Raw genomic sequence first — 21150 nt, 5'->3', positions numbered from 1 at the left:
ACTCATGCACATATGTTTTGAATATCTGCCCCAAAGAACATATTGTTATGATTTATTGTTTCTGTTTAGTATTTATGTTTAAAATGTTCTTAACTTAGAAGAATATTTCTTTGTATAGGCTTTGCTTTCTCTTTATCTCAATTTTCCATTGGTTTCCATGGAAACTGGGAAATGTTCATGCAGCCCAGATCTAGATATTTTTAAAAATTGAAGAATTTTTTATTCATAGTGTTCTATACATGTTGTCAGGAAAGAAACATACACACATACCACATATGTATATTTTGTTTTTGTTCAGCAGAGCATGTCAACTATCTTTTTTTGAAGGGCTTTTTTTATGGAGATGAGACTGTCATGGAAGCAAACAACTGTAGAACTTTGAAAATTGTGAATTCAGTAATTTACCTAATCTCTTTGGGTTTTAGCTAACAATTTTTTGTACTAAAGAATTGTTTAGGAGGAGTTCCCATCGTGGTTCAGTGGTTAACGACGCCAACGAGTATCCATGAGGATGCGGGTTCGATCTCTGGCCTTGCTCAGTGGGTTAAGGATCTGGTGTTGCCGTGAGCTGTGGTGTAGGTCGCAGACTCGGCTTGGATCCCATGTTGCTGTGGCTGTGGTGTAGGGCGGCAGCTGTAGTTCCAATTAAACCCCTAGACTGGGAACCTCCATATTCCTTGAGTGCAGCCCTAAAAAGGCAAAAAAAAAAATTGTTTACAAGCTAAAAGTTCTATTAATAATGCTAGAATGATCGCGAAATCCTTGAGTTTCACTTTTAGCTTAGTTCATTGATTACATACCTTTCTAAAAGGACTTGGAGAATTTTGCTAAGAAGACATATGCAAACAGATTGGTAAAGTAGAAACTTAAAAAGAAAGCACACAGAACGAAAATAGGAACCATGCCCATTCACCATGGGAGAGGTTTTTATGATGAGATGGCACATTATTTAATGCGCTGTGTCCTCAAATATAGCTCCGTAGGTGCAGAGTTGATATGGCAGCTTTCTAAAACCACCTTTGCTCAAAGAAGAAAAAATATCGTTGAAGCCCTAATTCAGTGAAGGTGATTCTGTGAGAAGGTTAGAATGATGTTGTCTGATAAAGCGCATAACCTCTGTCAGGAGCAAGACAAAGAGGACAGGTCCAGGCTCGGTGTTCTGGGGAGTTTGTGTATTTGCAAATCCTAGTGCGGTGCTGGTGTGTAGGAAGAGGAAGGCGTGAACACATTATCTAGTCCTCACGCACTATTCACCGTCACTAAACTACTGCTCATTCTCAGGGTGCCCGGATAACATGCACTAAGTATTAATCAGTGATGATGGTGACTTAGGTTCCCTCTATGTGGTTTGCTCGTGATCCTATAGGCATAAATGAAAAGCTTTCGTCTCCTATCTATGTGTCAAATTAAATGTCAGCTGTTCACTTTGTAGTTCCACTTTGGCCTTCATTTGTGATCGCAGAGTTAGGTGTCCCGTCCTTAAGCCTCGTGCGTCAGCATCTGCAGTGTGTTGTCAGGAGACCTCGTCACAGGCTCAGTGACACACCCCCGCTCTATGTGCTAAGGAGAGGAATGCTGTTGAATGGACTCTCCATTGCCATTACCGATTTTTGTCTTTGTCCTTTGCTCATGAAAAGTAGAGAATTCCAGCCATTTTAGTTTGGATGATGCCATATCCTTGCTCAAGTTCTTGTGGTCATACGTGGCATGGTGTGTACTAGGGGTCTAAATAGAACGTTTAAAATAATCCAGAGGAAATAAAGCTGGCACTCAGTCATCTTGCCATGATCTGAGCTCCTGGAGGCATGGATGATAGAAATCCGTGATGAATCCTCAAATTCTCTTTTAATAATGTGATAAGAAGAGCCACTTGAAAAGAAGAGCAACACTATTTTATAAGACTTAGAGGCTGAGTTAACTGATGTAGAGCCAATTTCCTTTATATTCTATCAAGGAAAAAGTTGAGTCAGTGTTAGAGAAGCTAAAAGAAGATCAGCTAATGACTTGGATGAAAACTCTTTGGATATGTTAGAATGAATCTTACAGAGAGCAGCAGAGAAGTCAAAATGTTTCTTTTAAATATGTATATACATCTGGTTATATCCCCTGAAGGTCTAGAGGATTAAATTATAATGTAGGTGCTGCTAATTCTTTAGTAATTGAATAAAATTGGAACAGCTAGTTGGTAATATCCGTATGCTTAGGTATCCTACAGTCTTTTGTGAAGTAAGTGTACAAGTTCTTTTATGCCATTTCATGACAGTGCAATTTACCATTCAGTTACACCAATGTGGTTTCTTAATAGGCTGCTCTAATTTGTCTTTCCAGTGCTGGATTTTGATAGCTCATGCTAAATACAGATAAGAGTTAAGTGTTCTTTGTTCCTTTCTTTTCCATTCAAATGTTTCTCTTCTAAATGTATTTTCAAATTTATTACAGAAGAAAAGCAATGGGGCACCAAATGGATTTTATGCGGAAATTGATTGGGAAAGATATGTGAGTATCCGAGGATTGTTTGTCTTTATAAATATTTCAGGATGTGAAAGTGAATTGAGGCATTCCTCATTTAGAATGAGACACAAAATAAGTGAAACATGTCATAAGGAAGTGTCTGGCATAATTAGCATGATACAGGAGTCAAGAGCATTAGAGTCTCTCCACATATCAGTTGCGTGTGGCTTCGGGATACTTATTTGCTGACCAGCAAAAAATGCAGTTAGTAGGGACTTTACAGCATTGTTGCAAGGATTCAATGAGATAATTCTTTGCAGACTATTTCAGTTGCCTGCCTCTCCTGTAATATGTCTTGTAATTGCTTTTGTTTGGAGTTCCCATCATGGATCAGCAGTTAACGAGCCCGATTCGTATCCATGAGGATACGGGTTCAATCCCTAGCCTCACTCAGTGGGTTAAGGATTGGTGGTGCAGGTCGCAGATGCAGCTCGGATCCTGCGTTGATGTGGCTGTGGTATAGGCCAGCAGCTACAGCCTCCATTCTACCCCTAACCCGAGAACCTCCATATGCCGTGGGTGTGGCCCTCAAAAGATAAATAAATAAATAAATAAAATGCTTTTAAAAATATTAACTCCAGATATTTCAGTTCTGGATTATTTCGAAGCAGCTTTGAATACTGGGGCAAGTCAATTCATACCTGAGCCTTGGTTTCATATTGTCCTCATCCATTCAGGCTGCTCTAACAAAAATACCAAACATTGAATGGTTTATAACAACACCTATTTATTTCTAACAGGTCTAGAGCCTGGGAAGTCCAAGATCATGGTATCAGCAGATTCACTGTCTGCTTGAGTGACCCCTTTCTGGTTCATAGAAGGCACCTGCAGCTGTAACCTCCCTGGGGTCTCTTTTAGAAGGGCACTGATCCCGGTCATGAGGGCTCCTCCCTCAGGACCAAATCATCCCATCTCCTAATGCTTTCACCTTGGGGTTCGGATTTCAATATATAAATTGGGGGGGGGGGGAATACAAACATCGAGACCGTAGCCATCCATGATCATTATTATCGCCTCATAGTACAGATTTTTCCCAGATCTAATGGCAGTCATCGATTGCTTCCCAAGGAGTAAAGATGAATCCCAGCTGAGACTTAACTCTCATAATTCCCCCATAAACCAGTTAACATCCTCACCACATGCTTCAACCACAACAGGATGGACACAGTTGCTCTTAGATCTCCAATCATATAAGACACGTGGACCCTATTCACAGCAAAAATCATTTCTTTTTCATAGTAAGTGCCCACATTCACAATCCCTACGAAATGTGTTTGTACTGATACCTTCGGTAACAGTTTGGCCCAACCTCCCCTTTTATAAAAGTTAAACCTGATGGTAAAGCTTTTGCATGTTTGTTAATAATAAAACTTTTGTTTTTATAATAAATAATAGTATCATTTATAATATTAAATGCTACTGAATTCTTACCACCTTAAATGATAAATACTACATTCTAGAGAAAAATGCTCAGAAAAGTTAAATTCTTCATACCACCTGTACCCTCTGAAAAATGTCATTCTAGCAACCTCATTACCTGATCCTCTCTCATATCTGTTTCCCAGGATTTAGATCTTTTTGATATTTTTAGCAATTCAATTCCCTAGAATCTATGATAACCCCATGCTAACCTACATCTAAACTGTTCACACATAATATTATAAGGGAAGCCACTAACAATATTAAGAAAGGGGAGCTCCCATCATGGCTCAGCGGAAATGAATCTGACTAGCATCCATGAGGATGCAGGTTCAATCCCTGGCCTCGCCCAGTGGCTTAAGGATACAGCATTGCTGTGGCTGTTGCTGTGGCTGGCAGCTACAGCTCTGATTCAACCCCTAGCCTAGGAACCTCCATATGCCACAGTTGTGGCCCTAAAAAGACAATAAATAAATAAATGTATTAATAAATAAATCTATTAAGAAAGGGTGATTTCTTTTTTCAAAATTGACCCTTTTTCACCTGAAAAATATTTGTTGTATTTTGTAGAATTCTTTAATCCACAGGAATGGGATAGACTAAGCACATAAGAAGCATGATAATTACAAAACAAAATTACACATCAAGTACTTCATGGCACCCCATCTAAACCCTAAACCCATGTGTTTCAATGAAGCAGAACTTCCTTCAAATTTGCTTCGTCCTAAAAGCTAATCAGGTCATATAGGAATTCTGGTTGTAATTATACATTAGACTCCATTGTCTCTAAGAAATAAGAAAGATTTTATTCTTAACAGATTATATCATCGTGGTTTTGACAGGGAAGGGCTAAGAGCAAGGAAGGCCTATGGAAGGATGTGGCCTTCTGGCAAAGCCCTGAAGTTGAAGTAGGGCTTAGCTGACTGCACATTTGAGGAAAGAGACTTCAGGGCAGAGAGAAGGACATTCATGAGGACCCTGAAATGGGAAAGAGCTTGCAACAATCAAATCATAAACATTACGATGGAAGGAAGGCCTTGGGATCATCGGAGACCTGAGGCTAGAGAGCAGGCCAGGAGCCAGGTCAGGCAGGGTCTTCCAGGCTATACAGTGGTGCTGGGCTTTTCTAAGTGCAGGGAGAAGCCAGGGACAGGATTTTAACAGGAAGGTGTCCTCAATACATTTGCATTTTTTAAAAAAGTAACTGATTACTGGGAGTTCCCGTCGTGGCGCAGTGGTTAACGAATCCGACTAGGAACCATGAGGTTGCGGGTTCGGTCCCTGCCCTTGCTCAGTGGGTTAATGATCCGGCGTTGCCGTGAGGTTGCAGACGCGGCTCGGATCCTGCGTTGCTGTGGCTCTGGCGTAGGCCGGTGGCTACAGCTCCGATTCAACCCCTAGCCTGGGAACCTCCATATGCCGCGGGAGTGGCCCAAGAAATGGCAAAAAGACCAAAAAAAAAAAAAAAGTAACTGATTACTAATGAAAGACAAGAGGAAAATGCTCAAGAAAAGGCAGCTTTTCCATGGCGTTCAGGCCTTACCTCTCTCCAAGGTCACAGCACATCTATTGCTTCGGGGACTCCAAAATCTCTCTCTCTTTCTCTCTCCAGCTCTGTCCTGTTTACTTCCAAGCCTATAACTTCAAGAGCATTGCCCTTAAACTCAGCACCCTCTTTTTCTCTCAGGCATAGAGATAGTCTCAAAATACCTGGGGTCAAGACCCAGGTCTGCCACTTGCTGGGTGTGTTTCCTTGAGAAATAGCATCTAATTCCTCTTAGTTTCCTCCTTGGTGAATGGGATAGTTCTTTTCACATAGGACTGTCATGAAGCGTTAGTGAAATAAAGCATGGGTCCCAGTACTCACCATAGAATAGAAACTAAAAGATCACACTCATTCCGATCATGCGAACTTTTATCTTTCCTGTCTTTTTCCTAAAAATGTAGGTTGCCTGCTGTTGGAATCAGTTCAGCCAGGGATCCTCCCAGGATTTGAGAGTAGAAATCTTTGAGTCTTCTTCAACCTTCCCTCTCTGTTACTAAGAACAGACGGGGAAGGTTCCAAATGTCCTGGGTTCATCCCTTTTCACCACCACCAACTTGGTCCTTCGTAGCACATCTTACCCGAATTGACTCAAGGTTCTTGAATTTGTTTTCCTTCCTCCCATGTCCTCTGTCCCCAGTCTAACCTGAAGCATCTTCCAGCATCTTAAGCGTCTGCTTTCAGCATCTCCTACCCTCATTGAGAAGCTGCAGTAGCCATATCAGGTCTAGACTCTCCCCCCAGCAGATTGGCCCCCCATGGTCTGATTTTCCACGGTCTCCCACCACATGGCTTCCTGTCCAGTCCTGTCATCTTCACTGTCTCCCGCTGGACCCACGCTGTCCATCTCCACTGTCCCTTCCCCCACGGGAACCATGCTGTTCATTCCTGCCTTGGTATCTCAGTATAGTTTCTTCCTCACCACTGACCCACCTCTCTCCTCTGCATCCTCCCAAAGGGCACATGCAGATGCCCTAATTCTTCCAAACCTCACGACTATCCTTTCCTTTCCAGCTCCTATCTCTGATGTTTTGTGCTTTGCATTTTGGGGAACTTCTGCCTAACAAAATACAGATAAAAGATCATTTGCATTTGGTACATGCCCCCTCCTCGACTTACAGGAAATGCATGATAAATTCTCTTTGAATGTTTTCTTTCATTGACTGTTGATTCCTAGATTATTTTCCCCATAGGAAGCCTCTCTAAATATCCCTGAGTAAATATCTAAACACATTGCTCAGTATTTACCTCCAAATAAGAGGCAAGTCTTAAGTATAAGGCTCTTGGAGGAAAATGAATGATTCCTTTATCATTGTCAGGATAATAATTGTTTAATGTGCACTTGTATTTTATAGAACTCACCTGAGCTGGATGAAGAAGGCTACAGCATCAGACCTGAGGAACCCGGCTATATCCTTTCTTTCTTTCTTTTTTTCTCTTTTTAGGGCCAAGCCCATGGCATAAGGAAGTTCCCAGGCTAAGGGTCAAATCCTAGCTGCAGCTACCAGCCTACACCACAGCCAAAGCAACATGGGATTTGAGCCGAGTTTTCGACCTGCACCAGAGCTCACGGGCAACACCAGATCCTTAACCCACTGAGCGGGACCAGGGATCGAACCCGAGTCCTCATGGATACTAGACAGGTTCATTACCACTGAGCCACAATGGGAACTTCCTTTATTTTTTTAATTTTCATTTTCTCTCAGAAAATGGTGTGATAAATTAGGTTTGCAAAGGTGCTGAAACCCAAGCTTTTTGAGTCATGTTGTCCTAGTATTAGAGAGGAATAAACAGCACAGAGAACAGCCTGATCACTAATAAAGGGCACTTTGCCTTCATCTAGTCATAGAAGAGAGAGAGAGGAGAGAAAAACAACAATTGTGCTGGAAAAGTAATTGCGCAGCTTGTGGGTGCTAGTTTGTCTTGCTAAAACTTGATATGACAGTGCCACTCATGGTGGCTGGAAAATGGCTCTGACTTGTGTCTTCCCCAAAGTCATCTCTGGTCAGAGCAGGTCACACTCTGAAGCACTTAAAACTCCTCATCCATGGTCCATAGAGTGGCCTTCTTCTCTTATGCCAAGAGGAAGTTCCTGTGGATGTGTCACTCTGAGTGCTGAATGTGACACAAATGGTCAGCTGCAGCAAAAATGTATTCCTTGGAGTTCCCATTGTGGTGCAGTGATTAACGAATCCAACTGGGAACCATGAGGTTGCAGGTTCGATCCCTGGCCTTGCTCAGTGGGTTAAGGATCCGGCGTTGCCATGAGCTGTGGTGTAGGTCGCAGACTCGGCTCGGATCCCTCATTGCTGTGGCTGTGGCGTAGGCCGGTGGCTACAGCTCCAATTAGACCCCTAACCTGGGAACCTCCATATGCCCCGAAAGAGGCCCTTTTTCTAGGCAAAAAGACAAAAAAAAAAAAAAGTATTCCTTTGTAACCATCGCTCCTTGAAATTCACCATCCTTAATGATGCTCCAAGGAAAGGTGAATACATTTTACCCTTCCCTGCCTTCTTCTTTTATTTTTGTTTGTTTTACTTTGATTTTCTGCCATCTAAGTACACCCCTGCTGCCTCTATGTTTAGTCACCCTTACCTTAGACTCGTCATTGCCTCCCCATAGACAAAAGAGTTATGTATCTTTAACTGTGTTCTACCTACCAAAGGAAAGCACTTTTATTCCTCAAGCGAGTCGGAAGAGGAAGAGGAATCGCATAAGAAGTTTAATATCAAGATTAAGCCATTGCAATCTAAAGACATTCTTAAGAACGCTGCAACTGTAGATGAACTGAAGGCCTCAATAGGCAACATTGCACTTTCTCCATCACCGGTGGTGAGTGGTTTTTTTATTTCACGCCTTGCTGAGCTTGGACAGACAGCCATATTCCACCCATAAACGTTAAGTAGATCAGAAATTCCTTAAACCGAAGGCTGCATATGGTCACCATTTTATGAATTCTGTAAACCTGAAACAGGTCATTCTAGCTATGCAAAGCCGTGTTCATTTTATATTACAGTTCTTGTGCTTTTCAAAGAAGTGCTAAAAGTGCCTGGGACCGCATTTCTTTTTGACTTATTTTCCTGCAAACATTATTCAAAGAAGAAAAAGATAAAGCTTTTCCAGACTTCTGAAGCAATTAAAAACAACATGAAGTTTACATATTTACTAACAGCAATTTTTAAAAACATATCTTAATGTCCTCTTTTATGACACATAAAAACTCATGGAAAGAAAACCAAGGAAATTGCTTTTTTTAGAAAAAAATTTTTCATTGCTAGTGCTTCAAAAGAGAAATACTAATCTAATGTCGTAGATCATAGTCTAAAAAGGTATTAAAACTCACAATCTACCTTAAATTTTACTATCAATTTGTCTTAAGTACTCTCATCACCCTCTCAAATATAGGTATGCCTTATTTATGTTAATCAAGTTGGTATTTTTCTACAATTCACGCTTCCTCCCCCAATTCTCATCTACTACATTTCTCCAGTTGCTGAATTCTGAGTTCCAGCACGTGTTTTCTCTGTCCTGTTTGATAAGTGCTGCAATTGTTTTCTAAAAATAGCTGTGAAGAGCAAAGGAAGTCTCTTGTCCCAGCAGCTATTATTATGTTCTGGGCTTCTCAGCATCTTCTTTAGAGAGACTCGATCTCCCTTCAGTGTTTCTCGGGATTGAGGTAGTTAATAAATGCTGAACCATTTTTTGGAGATGCTTCTGGAAATATCTCAACTGCCCTTTCTAAAGAAGTTGTCATCACCTGTACTTTGAATAAACATTTGCCTACCTGAGGGGAATAAAGTCAATAATGACACCTTCTTTAGCGCTCAGTAAAGAGTCAACTAACATGATTGCTAATTGAAATCAACCACAGCAAATATATTTCTGGTGACTTTTCATGGTATACTCACTGCCCATCTTAAGATGTCTTCTTGCAAAGGAAGGCATGACATAATGTTAGTTTTCTTTCCCTTCTGCAATGGAGGGTACAGATTTTAAATTCATATATTGGTCTGTAACAGGGATGGTGTCTAGTAATAGGGGCATTTCTAATGCACACACTTTCACTTTTCAGTAGACAGCTTTCAAATCATTTTTTGCGCTTACTAAATCATTTTTTATTAACAGTAAAAAGTTATTTAAGTGCCTGAAACCAATTTATATCCACTTCTCTATAGGGTGTAATAAACGTGGCATTTGGAAGCTACCTGGATAAGTGAAGAAGTTCATGGGGTTAAATGAACAAATTTATGGGAAAGAAAACTTACTAGACCCAACATTGTAAATTAACTATACTTCAGTAAAATTTTAAAAAGAGAAAGAAAACAGAAACACTTACTAGAATGATCCCAGACACATGCTATTTATTTGCTGACAGTTAGTTGACCCTAGGAAAGAAGAAATTCTTTCTATCAAAAAGAATATGTATGCCAAGTCATCTGGCAGCTATTCCTCCAACCCAGTACATTGCTGCAGTGCAGCAAGAAGAGTGGTTGTTGCATTGAGCTCTTCCTAATACCTATTTCTTCAAATTTATTTTTATTGAAGTGTAGTTGATTTGCAATACCGTGTTAGTTTTCGGTGTAGAGCAGAGTTATTCAGATACATATATATATCTCCATTTTTTGTATTCTTTTCCATTGTAGGTTCTTACAAGGTACTGAATGTAGTTCTCTGTGCTATACAGTAAATCCTCGTTTATCTTTTTTACATATGGTAGTGTGTATCTGTTCAAACACCTATTTTTAAAGTAATATATTAATATACTGTGGTTAAGACTGATTAAAAGATGGTAGGAAAACAGTGTGAAAACTAGACGGAGACACCCATAGGACATAATCCCAGAGTTACGCTGTTTCTGCAGACCAGCAGCACCACAAACCAAGGGACCCTGAGATCCCCCACAACCACCGCCCCTGAAATCCCAACTCGTTCTTGCTAATGTGAGAATCTGGCTCTGCCATAACTATGATTCCCAAATATTTATGACTTTTGACGTTTAGTGTAAAAAAATTTAGCTGTTATTGCTACTCTAGGTAAAAAGGCATGTGTTCACACCAACGTAAGTATAAAGAGAGATTGTAACTGAAAATATATTCTTGGCTTTAGAATCCCCAACCGTTTCAAGATAACCCGTGTGAACCTATATTGCACAAATGACATACCTAAAACTTTAGCTTCAGAACTGGATAAATAGAAATAACTTTCTGAAATTCAGCTAGTGCCATGGCAAATATGAGGAATGCTTTGTACGAGTTAGATGTTTCCAACCAAACAATAAGATGTTCATACATCTATGCTTAATTCAGGTACAAAAAGATAAATAGGATCTATACCAGTTAATGATATATCAGGATATTTCATTTAGGCTAAGGCTCTTACACTACAAAAGCAACCATCATTACACTAACAGAAGCAGAGAAATTTTCAAATGGTAAGCTGTTTGAAACAATGGCTTGTGTTGAATTTCCGATTTCTATTTATTTTGAAGAATCTTAAGATAAAGTTTGATTTCACTTGTAGTTTTCATTTATCTATGAGTATGTATCTATGAATTGTAATTTATTTGATATCTCATCATGAATTGAGTTTTATTTTATTTGGATAGATACCCTGTATATACTTCATGGTCAAAAGACTTAATAAATGAATGAAATGAATGAATGGATGGATGAATGAAAGAATGACTCATACATATATCTATGTGTATGTACAATATAAACAAACCTTTCTGGAATGACTTCTCCCCAAAACATAGCTTCAGCAACATAGAAAATTAGGGTTTAAATTGCTGGCAAAAATCCTGCCGTATAAACAAACATAATTTCAGTCCAGATCTCATCTGGGCTCTGATTTTTATATGGAAATCAAATGTAGTATGGACCAGGGCAATGGATAGCACCAAAAAAGAGGGCAGGATGCAGAAGTCAACTCACATGCAAAAGATTACTTTCTATTCCTAAGTTGTTGTAGTCTCCTAAAAAGATACCATGCTCATAGGGTAAAGAAGAAAAATCATCCAGGTTTTAGTTGTTCATTTGGGATCTGTCTGAATTAAAATATTGGCAGAGATGCTTTAACAGACACCAAAATAGTAATAGCTTAAACAAAATAGGTGGTTTATTTGTATCCCACATAAGAGTCAAAGCTCGTAGGTAGTCCAGATGGGTAATAGAGTCTTGCTCCAGGAGTCATTCAAAACCCAAGAACTTTCTGTATTATTGCTACATCTTTTTGAGGGTGCGGCTGCCTTATCATCCTGAAACACCTCCATGTTCCAGCCTTGGGATGGACGAAAGAAAAATAAAAGGCAAGTGGTTTCCTTTAAGGGTTTAATTCAGACATTAAATACCTATCACTACCACCCAGATCCCATTGCCCATAATTTAGTCACATGACAATATTAGCCAGAAGGGAATCTGGAAAATGTAGTCTTTGGCTGGAAACATGTGTAATCAACTAAAATTCAGGGTTCTGGTACTAAAAGACAAAGGAGTGAGTGGATATTGGTTGATATTGACACAGTTTCTATACCACCGTATCTTAAATAACCTCAGATTAATTGGGGGAGTCATTGGAATTAATTTGGGGAGTTATGGATTTTCCCTCCATCTATCTTAAAATTTTTCCCATAACCCATTGAAACTAGGAAGTTTCCTTTTAAAGATTTCCAATCACTAATTTCGAAATACCAGTGATACTATGCTATGTGCTAACCAGCAGCACAATGGAAAAACCAAAACCAAAAAAACCCCAGAAGTTTAGGTAAAATAGCAACTTATTTGATTACACAGATCCCTCCAACACTGTGTCTCACAAAGTTCAGTGCTTTTTGAGGAAAGCTGTTGAATTGTTGAAATAAATTTATTAAACCCAAATGCTATCTCTGTATAACTTTTTCTCATGTTCAAGTTGTGCTCTTTGGAGGACAAAAAAGGACAGAGTTCCTTCATTGTTCATTAGGTTTTCCTTGAAGCATACCGACTCCAACTCCAAGCTTGGTGTGCAGGATGTTCATTAAGACTAGACCTTGGGCTCAACAGCTCAGATTGGCGCAGGGTGGGCAGAGGGAGAGGTTAAACCCTTTTGCGTGTCTGACAACAGCCTAAGCTGGTACATGGGGAACTCTTGAGCTAGAATGATCCTTCAGTGCTGTCTTGAGCTTGGCTGAGATGGATAACCTTTGTAGGGCTGCATCAATCAGTGCTTCAATATGGGCAGGCTAAGAAGGGCCATGACCTTGGCCATGGTGGCTCTCTGCAGCTGAGTCAGATTCTGAAGTGTTGACAGTTGAAGGCTGTCTGCCAATAGTACTGCTAACAGCTGGTGCAAGAAACCCTTCTAAAGACAAAGCTACTCAGCACATTTTGACACCTAGGATTACCGCCTTCTTTTCCAAGTGCTTTTCTGGCCATTGATTTAAGTAATTTTTTTTCTGGAATTATGGGCTGATAGGAGGCAGCCATATATTAACAGAAAAAGTAGGTTCCTAGACACCAGATGCAAGTCTGCCGTTCTACCTGTGTAACCTTTAGCTAAGTCTCATGCTTGTTCCAAGCTTATATTTCCTGTTCTGTAAAGTAAAGATAATAATGGTCCTTACGGAGTTTTTGTGCAGATTATTGTCAGTCTCTGGAGGATCAAATCTCCTTTGACTTTTTGTCCCCTGTGCTTAGCACAGTACATGGCACTTATTAGGCACTCTGATATTTATTCAATAAACGAGTGAATGAAGAAAGCACACAAAAGCTCTGAGTAACAGTACCTGATACAAAATTAGAACATTGCAATGGTTTATTTCTTTATTACTCGTTGCATTAGGGTTTTTCAAAGAAACAGAACTCATAGGATATATGTATGCACGTGTATAGGTAGATGAGAGAGAGAGATGATAGATGATATACAGATAAAAATCTTTAAAAGAAATTGGCTCACATGATTACGGAGGCTAAGTCCCCCAGTGTATCGTCGGCAAACTGGAGACCCAGGAAAGCTGGTGGTTTAATTCAATCTGAGTCTAGCCTGAGAACCAGAAGAGCTGATGGTGTAGGTCCCAGTCTAAGGGCAGAAGATGACATGAGTTGTCCCAGCCCAGTGAGGCAGAAAAAGGGGGTGAATCCTTCCTTCCTCCGCCTTGTTTTCCTTTCAGACCCTCAGTAGATTGGAGATGCACCTACACAGGGGAGGGCAATCTGCTTTACTGAGTTCACCAATTCAAATGCTAATCTCAACTGGAAACACCCTCATGACACACCCAGAAATAATGCTTAATCTGTGTACCTGAGAGCCAGTCAAGTTGACACATAAAATTAACCTTCATACTAGTTTGTATGTATGTATGTATTTATCTATGTTTATATATATAGATAAATATTTTAATCTAAATGTTGCTTCTTTAATGAGAGTCACAGCTTTACTTCCCCGTGTCTTGTTTCCCACCCTAAAAAAGTTCTGTCTTTTCATGTCCTGGAGTATAACCTACCTGCATCTCAAGTCTTGAATTCAGTTAAAGAGGTTTGGGCCCTCTCTTGCCTATCTCAGACTTTAAATTTTTTTTTCCTTTTTGGGCCGCGCCCATGGCACATAGAAGTTCCCAGGCTAGGGGTCGAATCAGAGCTACAGCTGCTGACCTGCATCACAGTCACAGCAACACCGGATCCTTTACCCACTGAGCAAGGCCAAGGACAGAACCTGCATCTTCATGGATATTAGTCAGGTTTGTAACCTGCTGAGCCAAAACAGGAACTCCTAGATTTTAATTTTGAACCAAATCTGACCCACCTTTCAGAGGAACTACTTTTAAATCAATCTTTTTTCATTCTGGATATTTGTGATTGATATTTCTTTTTTTTTTTTTTTTGAAGCTAAGTGTGTTTTTTTTTCCTACTGTATAGCATGGGGACCAAGTTGCACATACATGTATACATACTTTTCCTCCCACTGTTGTGTTGCAATGTAAGTATCTGGACATAGTTCTCAGTGCAGGATCTCATTGTAAATCCATTCCAGGAGCAATAGTTTGCATCTGTTAACCCCGAGCTCCCAATCCTTCCCACTCCCTCCCTCTCCCCTCTCCCCACCGGGCAGCCACAAGTCTGTTCCCCAAGTCTATGATTTTCTTTTCTGTGGAAACGTTCATTTGTGCCTTATATTACATTCCAGATATAGGTGATATCATATGGTATTTGTCTTTCTCTTTCTTACTTATTTCATTCAGTATGAGTCTCTAGTTCCATCCATGTTGCTGCAAAAGGCTTTATGTCCTTCCTTTTTATGGCTGAGTAGTATTCCATCGTGTATATATACTACATCTTCCTAATCCAATCATCTGTCAATGGACATTTGGGTTGTTTCCATGTGTTGGCTATTGTGAATAGCGCTGCAATGAACATGCGGGTGCATGTGCCTTAGTCTATTCAGCAAGAATTGCTGGGAAAACTGGACAGCTGCATGCAAATCAATGAAACTAGAACACACCCTCACACCATGCACAAAAATAAACTCAAAATGGCTTAAAGACTTAAATATAAGACAAGACACCATCAAACTCCTGGGAGAGAATATAGGCAAGACATTCTCTGACATCAACCTCATGAATATTTTCTCAGGTCATTCTCCCAAGGCAACAGAAATAAGAGCAAAAATAAACCAATGGGACCTAATCAAACTGACAAGCTTTTGCACAGCAAAGGAAACCAAAAAGAAAACAAAAAGATAACTTATAGAATGGGAGAAAATAGTTTCAAATGCTGCAATGGACAAGGGTTTAATCTCTAGAATATACGAGCAACTTATACAACTCAACACCAAAAAAGCCAACCACCCAATGGAAAAATGGGCAAAAGACCTGAATAGACCATTCTCCAAGGAAGATATACAGATGGCCAACAAGCACATGAAAAAATGCTCAACATCCCTGATTATTAGAGAAATACAAATCAAAAATACCATGATACCACCTCACACCAGTCAGAATGGCCATCTTTAATAAGTCCCCAAATAACAAATGCAGAAGGGGGTGTGGAGAAGAGGGAACCCTCCTGCACTATTGGTGGGACTGTAAGCTGGTGCAACCACTATGGAGATCAGTATGGAGATAGTTCTATGTATAGAAATCTATACATAGAACTACCATATGACCCAGCAGTCCCACTCTTGGGTATATATCTGGACAAAACTTTCCTTAAAAAAAGACACATGATATTTCTTTAAACTCAAATAGTAACTTCGTGCTTTACCGCTAAAGGAATCAGCATAGAGAGGGAAAGATGGAGTCTGATCTTCCTGAGCTCAGCCTCTTGTTAACGGTACTACTTATGCAAGTTTCCTAAACCTGTTTTGAGTCTCATGCCTAAAATGGAAACAAAGAACCTCTACCTTACATGGTAGTTGTTGGGATGTCCGTTTCTTTCTGTGAATAAAATACAAAGCTCTTTCCCTTAAAGGAGGAGCTAGAAACAGAGATGAGATAAAGAGTTATGCTACTTACTTCTCTTGATGTCACACTCCTACATCTTCCACGAAAGGTTTTGCTGTTAAAAAGTAAAAATGTCTCAGAGTTCCCATTGTGGTGCAGTGATTAACGAATCCGACTGGGAACCATGAGGTTGCAGGTTCGATCCCTGGCCTTGCTCAGTGGGTTAAGGATCCGGCATTGCCATGGGCTGTGGTGTAGGTCGCAGACGTGGCTCAGATCCCACGTTGCTGTGGCTCTGGTGTAGGCTGGCAGCTATAGCTCCGATTGGACCCCTAGCTTGGGAACCTCCATATGTTGTGGGTGCGGCCCTAGAAAGACAAAAAGAAAAAAAAGTGAAAATGTCTCAAAGGGGCTAAATAAAATAGCAGGTACAAGATTAGACCATAGAGAAATATACCTTTACAAAAACAACGAAATGTACATTCAACATATGCTTGAATACCTTTAATTTCCTTAATTTAAGATAATTTAAGGGAGGTGGAAATAGACACTTATTCCAGTGATGTCATGATTCCTCAAACAACTGGGCTTTGCTTCTTAGCTGGGTTTCTTTGCACAAGTTACAAAACCCGTGCCGTGGTTTTTTCAATGATAAGTGGAGATAACCTCCATACATAATTCACAGGGCTATTGTGAGGGTGAAATGTGTTAATATATAAAGCACTCATAACCGATACTACTTTTAGAGATTATTTTATTGTTATTGTTAGAATTACCTGCAGAGGAGTTCCTGTCATGGCTCAGCAGTTAACAAATACGACTAGGAACCATGAGGTTGCAGGTTCGATCCCTGGCCTCACTCAGTGGGTTAAGGATCGGCATTGCCATGAGCTGTGGTGTAGGTCGCAGACGCAGCTCGGATCCTGAGTTGTGTAGCTCTGGCATAGGCTGGAGGCTACAGCTCTGATTCGACCCCTAGCCTGGGAACCTCCATATGCTGCAGGAGCGGCCCTAGAAAAAGGCAAAAAGACCAAAAAAAAAAAAAAAAATTAGCTGCAGAGCCTAGGGCACATTTTTAAGAATATCATTGGTGGTGATAAATCAGGAAACCCAAATAGCCTGAAGCCATTAAAAGCCAAGACCAGTAATTACTCTGAGTAGCCAACTGGGAAAATGTGTTAATAAAATAACTGGTTTTGCAATACCTGTAGATTGGTTTTGAAGGTAATTCCAGAAGCATTCCTAAATTTTTTTAACACCAAAATCCCCTGAATAAGTATGGGCTTCTTCAGGAGACTCTATGACAGGCTGGCATTCACAGTGCAGTCCTCTATCGTGCATCTCCACTGAGTTTATTTCATGGAGGAATGACCTTGTTTTCCAACCCTTTTCCAATCAATCCACCAGATATTTTGTAAGCACCTTCTGTGCAGCAGGCACTGAGAGCGCATACCTGAAATACTGGACAGTCTTTGTCCAACCCTCTTGCTAACATTCTAACTACAAGTTTATCAGAAAATAATGTGTAACCGATGTCACTCACAGCACATAGATGCTGAACTTCCCCTTGTGGTCCAAATGCCCTGCCTGTCTTCACTTCGGTTTCTTGACTGAAGATCTGCTCTCTGGGGGTCAGCTTCCCCTCTGGCCTCCATCTCACAGTTTCTTGGCTTCCTCACGCTTTGCAGGATCTCAGAGGTAGACGCCTCCATTTCTTCCAGAACCCACAGGGACACGTCTTCAGAGATGGGCTTTGTTCTCTAGGTACCTTGCAATCCATAGCTCTCGTAGCTTTCATGGAACTGAGATGACAATGCTGTGTTTTCATTCTTGGCGCAAAATCACCTTTGCCTCTGTCATGAGCTGCCATTGATTCCTTTACTTTTGTTCTCTTTTATTTTTTAATTTCTTATTTTTTTAAGTTGTATTGAGGTGTAGTTGATTTACAAGGTTGTCATAATTTCTGCTGTACACCAAGGTGATCCAGTCATACATATACACAGATCCATTCTCGTTCAGATTCTTTCCCCACATAGATTATCACGAAATATTGGGTAGAGTTCTCTGTGCTATACAGCAGGTCCCTGTTGGCCAGTCATTCCATTATACCTCGTGTGCATATGCCAATCCCAACCTCCCAATCCATCTCTCCCCCTTCATCTGTCCACTTTGATAACCATAAGTTTTTCAAAGTCTGAGTCTGTTTCTGTTCTGCAAAGAAGTTCATTTGTATCCTTTTTTTTAGATTCCACATGTAAGAAATATCAAATGATATTTGTCTTTCACTGTCTAACTTCACTTAGTATCATAGTTTCTTGGTCCGTCCATGTTACTGCAAATGGCATTATTTCATTCTTTGTTAGGGCTGCATAATATTCCATTGTACTTTTATTCTTTGATAGCCAAGAATCATTGCTGACTTACCTTGAATAGTTGTTCTTAATTATAAGTATTTAGTTCTCTACTGATTACGAATTTGTGCTCTACAAAAGGTCAGAATTCAGTTTGCATTCTGACTGCATACATTATCCGTATGACTCTGGGTAAGTTACTTAAAACTCTAAGCCCCAGTCAAGGCTTAACCAAGTGTAAAATCATTTTAATGATTCTGTTCACCCAATAGGGTCCTCGTAAGAATTAAGGAAGTAGTGCAAGGATCGTGCTCAGTACTTTGTAAGGAAATTTATGTACATAAGGCCCAAAGAACTTTCTTAGTAAATGACAGCTATTTTTAACCAGAACAACAATAAAATGTGTCTCATGGTGACTCCTCTTAAACATCTTTAAGGTCACAGACCATTTAGAGCACTTACAGTGGCGATGGTGTTGCTGTTGGCAGCTGTGAAAAGTGAGCACTGACTGTGTGTCATGTATATTAATTTATTTAACTTCACAACCACCTTATAAGTACTGTCATTACCCTTGTTTTACAAATAAGAAAAGTGAAACCTAGAGGAATTAATTAACTCACCCAGGATGTCACAGCTCGTAAGTGAAGTTAAGTGATTTAAATTCAGAAGGCCTGGTTTCCAACTCAAGACTCAATAGCACTACACTACTTTTGATGAAAGCTGTTGGTTCTCTTTCCAGGGGACAAATGAAAAGTTCATGAACTTATCCGAAACATTGTTCAAATAATTTCTGAGTACTCACAAACCCTCTGAAGCCTCTCACTTTGAGGGTGCCTAAAGAGCCCACGTCGGTCTCCATACACCCCATCCTAAGGTCCTCCATTTGTTGTTCCACGTGACAAGAGAGCAAGGCTGAGATGACAGGTCAGGCAGGCTTCATGGCTTCTGTGTCGCCTTTGTTTTAAATGTTAAGGAAGGACAACTTGTTTTTTCTATGACTTATGTATTTCAGTTCCCCTAATCAATTAATCAGCAAGGCTTTTTTTTATGTCGATGGCTCATTATAATAGTGATTTTTGTTGTACAAACAATGACATGATTAGAAAGATGTAATGAGCAGCTACACTGTTAAGGAGATGGGGAGGTGGGCATCACCCTATTTCACAGAAGAAATCAACTCAGAAAGATCAAGAGGCAGCCGAAGGTCTGAGGGCCAGGACTCTAATTCTGCCTTGTTTCTGCCAAGTTAAAAACAGTATATCTTTTCATCTACATTATCTTTAAATCCCTCTCAGCTATAATACTCCGTTGTGTGCTCTGGCCCAAGAATCTCTGTGGGAAGCGCTTTTAGAGGCAGGTTGAAGACACAGCAAGGAGACCAAGAAAGAGAGTACTTCCCTGAATCACTTTGGTTAAGTAGGAAGACTATGAGCTTTTGAGCCTGTATTTTATTATCCGTATGCCCCCAGGGAAGCTCCTTAACCCAGAGTCTCAGATCCCAAGTCTGTAAAATAGGAACAAATAATCCTGCCTTCTCAGGATATATGTAAAGGGGACATGAGATAATGCTGCAAAATACCCCCCTTCGGTGCCTGTCACCTAAGAAGGGGCTCTGTAAGCATCAGTTCCCTTTTCAGCTCCGTTTCCCTTTTCCCTAAGTTCAGAAACTTGTGGGAGGCAGAAAGAAAATAAAAATAGCAAGGGAGGACTTGAGCAAAGTCAAGAGGGCTGATGGAAATGATGGGAGAGTAGGAGGTGACCTAGCCTGGCATGTTGCTAAATGCCTCCTCCCTTTCCCCATTGCAAAACTCCACAATGCAAGGAATTAGAGTATTTGACATGAAGGAGCAATTAGTCTAATCTTGTTCCAGGAAATTTGCCATCCATATTGAAGTTATTTAATCAAAAAAAAAATCTGGGGAGGGGGAGCCTGCTTGCAACAGAGGACAGTCTGGTGCTGGTTGCCTATTCCAGGTGGCCCACCCACCCTCCCACCCCCAAATTAGCCTGCCAGATAGCAAAATCCCTGAATTTGCTGCTGCTTGGTAACACCACCCCCTTTCCTGTCCCCGCTTTGGCAGAAGGTTCAGCACCCCATTGGGTTCAGTAAAAACAAAGAGTCATCAGTGGGGGCGGAGAGCTCCAGTCTCCTACATGCTGGCATTCGCTCCTGGTAGAAAGTGCACCGTGCAAGGGGAGGCTAGTGATTGCATGCATTCTGACGCCCAGACCTCCAGTGCAGCGAGCTGGAAGAAGGAGGCTCAGCGTGGGGTCTATGCATCAAGGACAGCTTCACAAGGCAAATGTGATTTGGATTGGATCTAGATCAAGGAGGTCAAGCACGGAACGTATAAGCTACTACTCCCCTTCCATACTCTCAGCAGACATGACGACAAGGTCCCGCATCCCAGATGTAGTCTGAGAAGTCCCCTTTAGACAGAGCTGCACACAGCCTGGCCAAAATCAACTGGAGTTGTCACATGAGATGTAACTCTATTTTTTTTTTCAGGCCTTATCATGAAAGATAGTTGGGGAAAGGGGTGGACTCTTCCATTTGCAAATTATATCCTTCTCTCTCCTATATTATAATAAGCCATGGTCTATCGGCACAAAAATTCGTTTCATATCTATTAGATGCTTGTTTGTTCCTTCATTACTCATTATTTTTTCCTGGAGAATTCTCTGTTACTTCCGTTTTATGACCTTTAAAATAAAAACATTATTTTTCAAACCCTGATGCCCACCATGGTATGAAGAAATCTGAGCTGCTGTGTGCTTTGATCTCTTTGAAAATGAGAAGAAGGAGTTCCCTTTGTGGCTCAGTGGAAATAAATCCAATGAGTATCCATGAGGATGCTGGTTCCATCCCTGGTCTCGCTCAATGTGTTAAGGATCTCGTAGTTCCATGAGCT

At 40.6% G+C, this 21150-nt stretch overlaps 1 protein-coding gene across 11 annotated transcripts in view; it reads left to right on the top strand.

The window, feature by feature from the left end:
* Positions 1 to 21150, top strand: part of SGIP1 (SH3GL interacting endocytic adaptor 1) — a 229982-nt gene that overhangs the window by 105269 nt on the left and 103563 nt on the right. For all 11 annotated transcript variants that reach the window (XM_047788738.1, XM_047788744.1, XM_047788743.1 and 8 more), the window contains 3 exons: positions 2440 to 2496; positions 6829 to 6883; positions 8130 to 8305. In XM_047788738.1, the coding sequence (XP_047644694.1) occupies positions 2440 to 2496; positions 6829 to 6883; positions 8130 to 8305 (288 nt within the window). The remainder of the gene's footprint in view (positions 1 to 2439; positions 2497 to 6828; positions 6884 to 8129; positions 8306 to 21150) is intronic.

Source organism: Phacochoerus africanus, chromosome 8 (assembly GCF_016906955.1).
Source record: "Phacochoerus africanus isolate WHEZ1 chromosome 8, ROS_Pafr_v1, whole genome shotgun sequence".
In the NCBI taxonomy this organism is placed as follows: Eukaryota; Metazoa; Chordata; class Mammalia; order Artiodactyla; family Suidae; genus Phacochoerus; species Phacochoerus africanus.
This window is presented reverse-complemented; position numbering and strand designations above follow the sequence as displayed.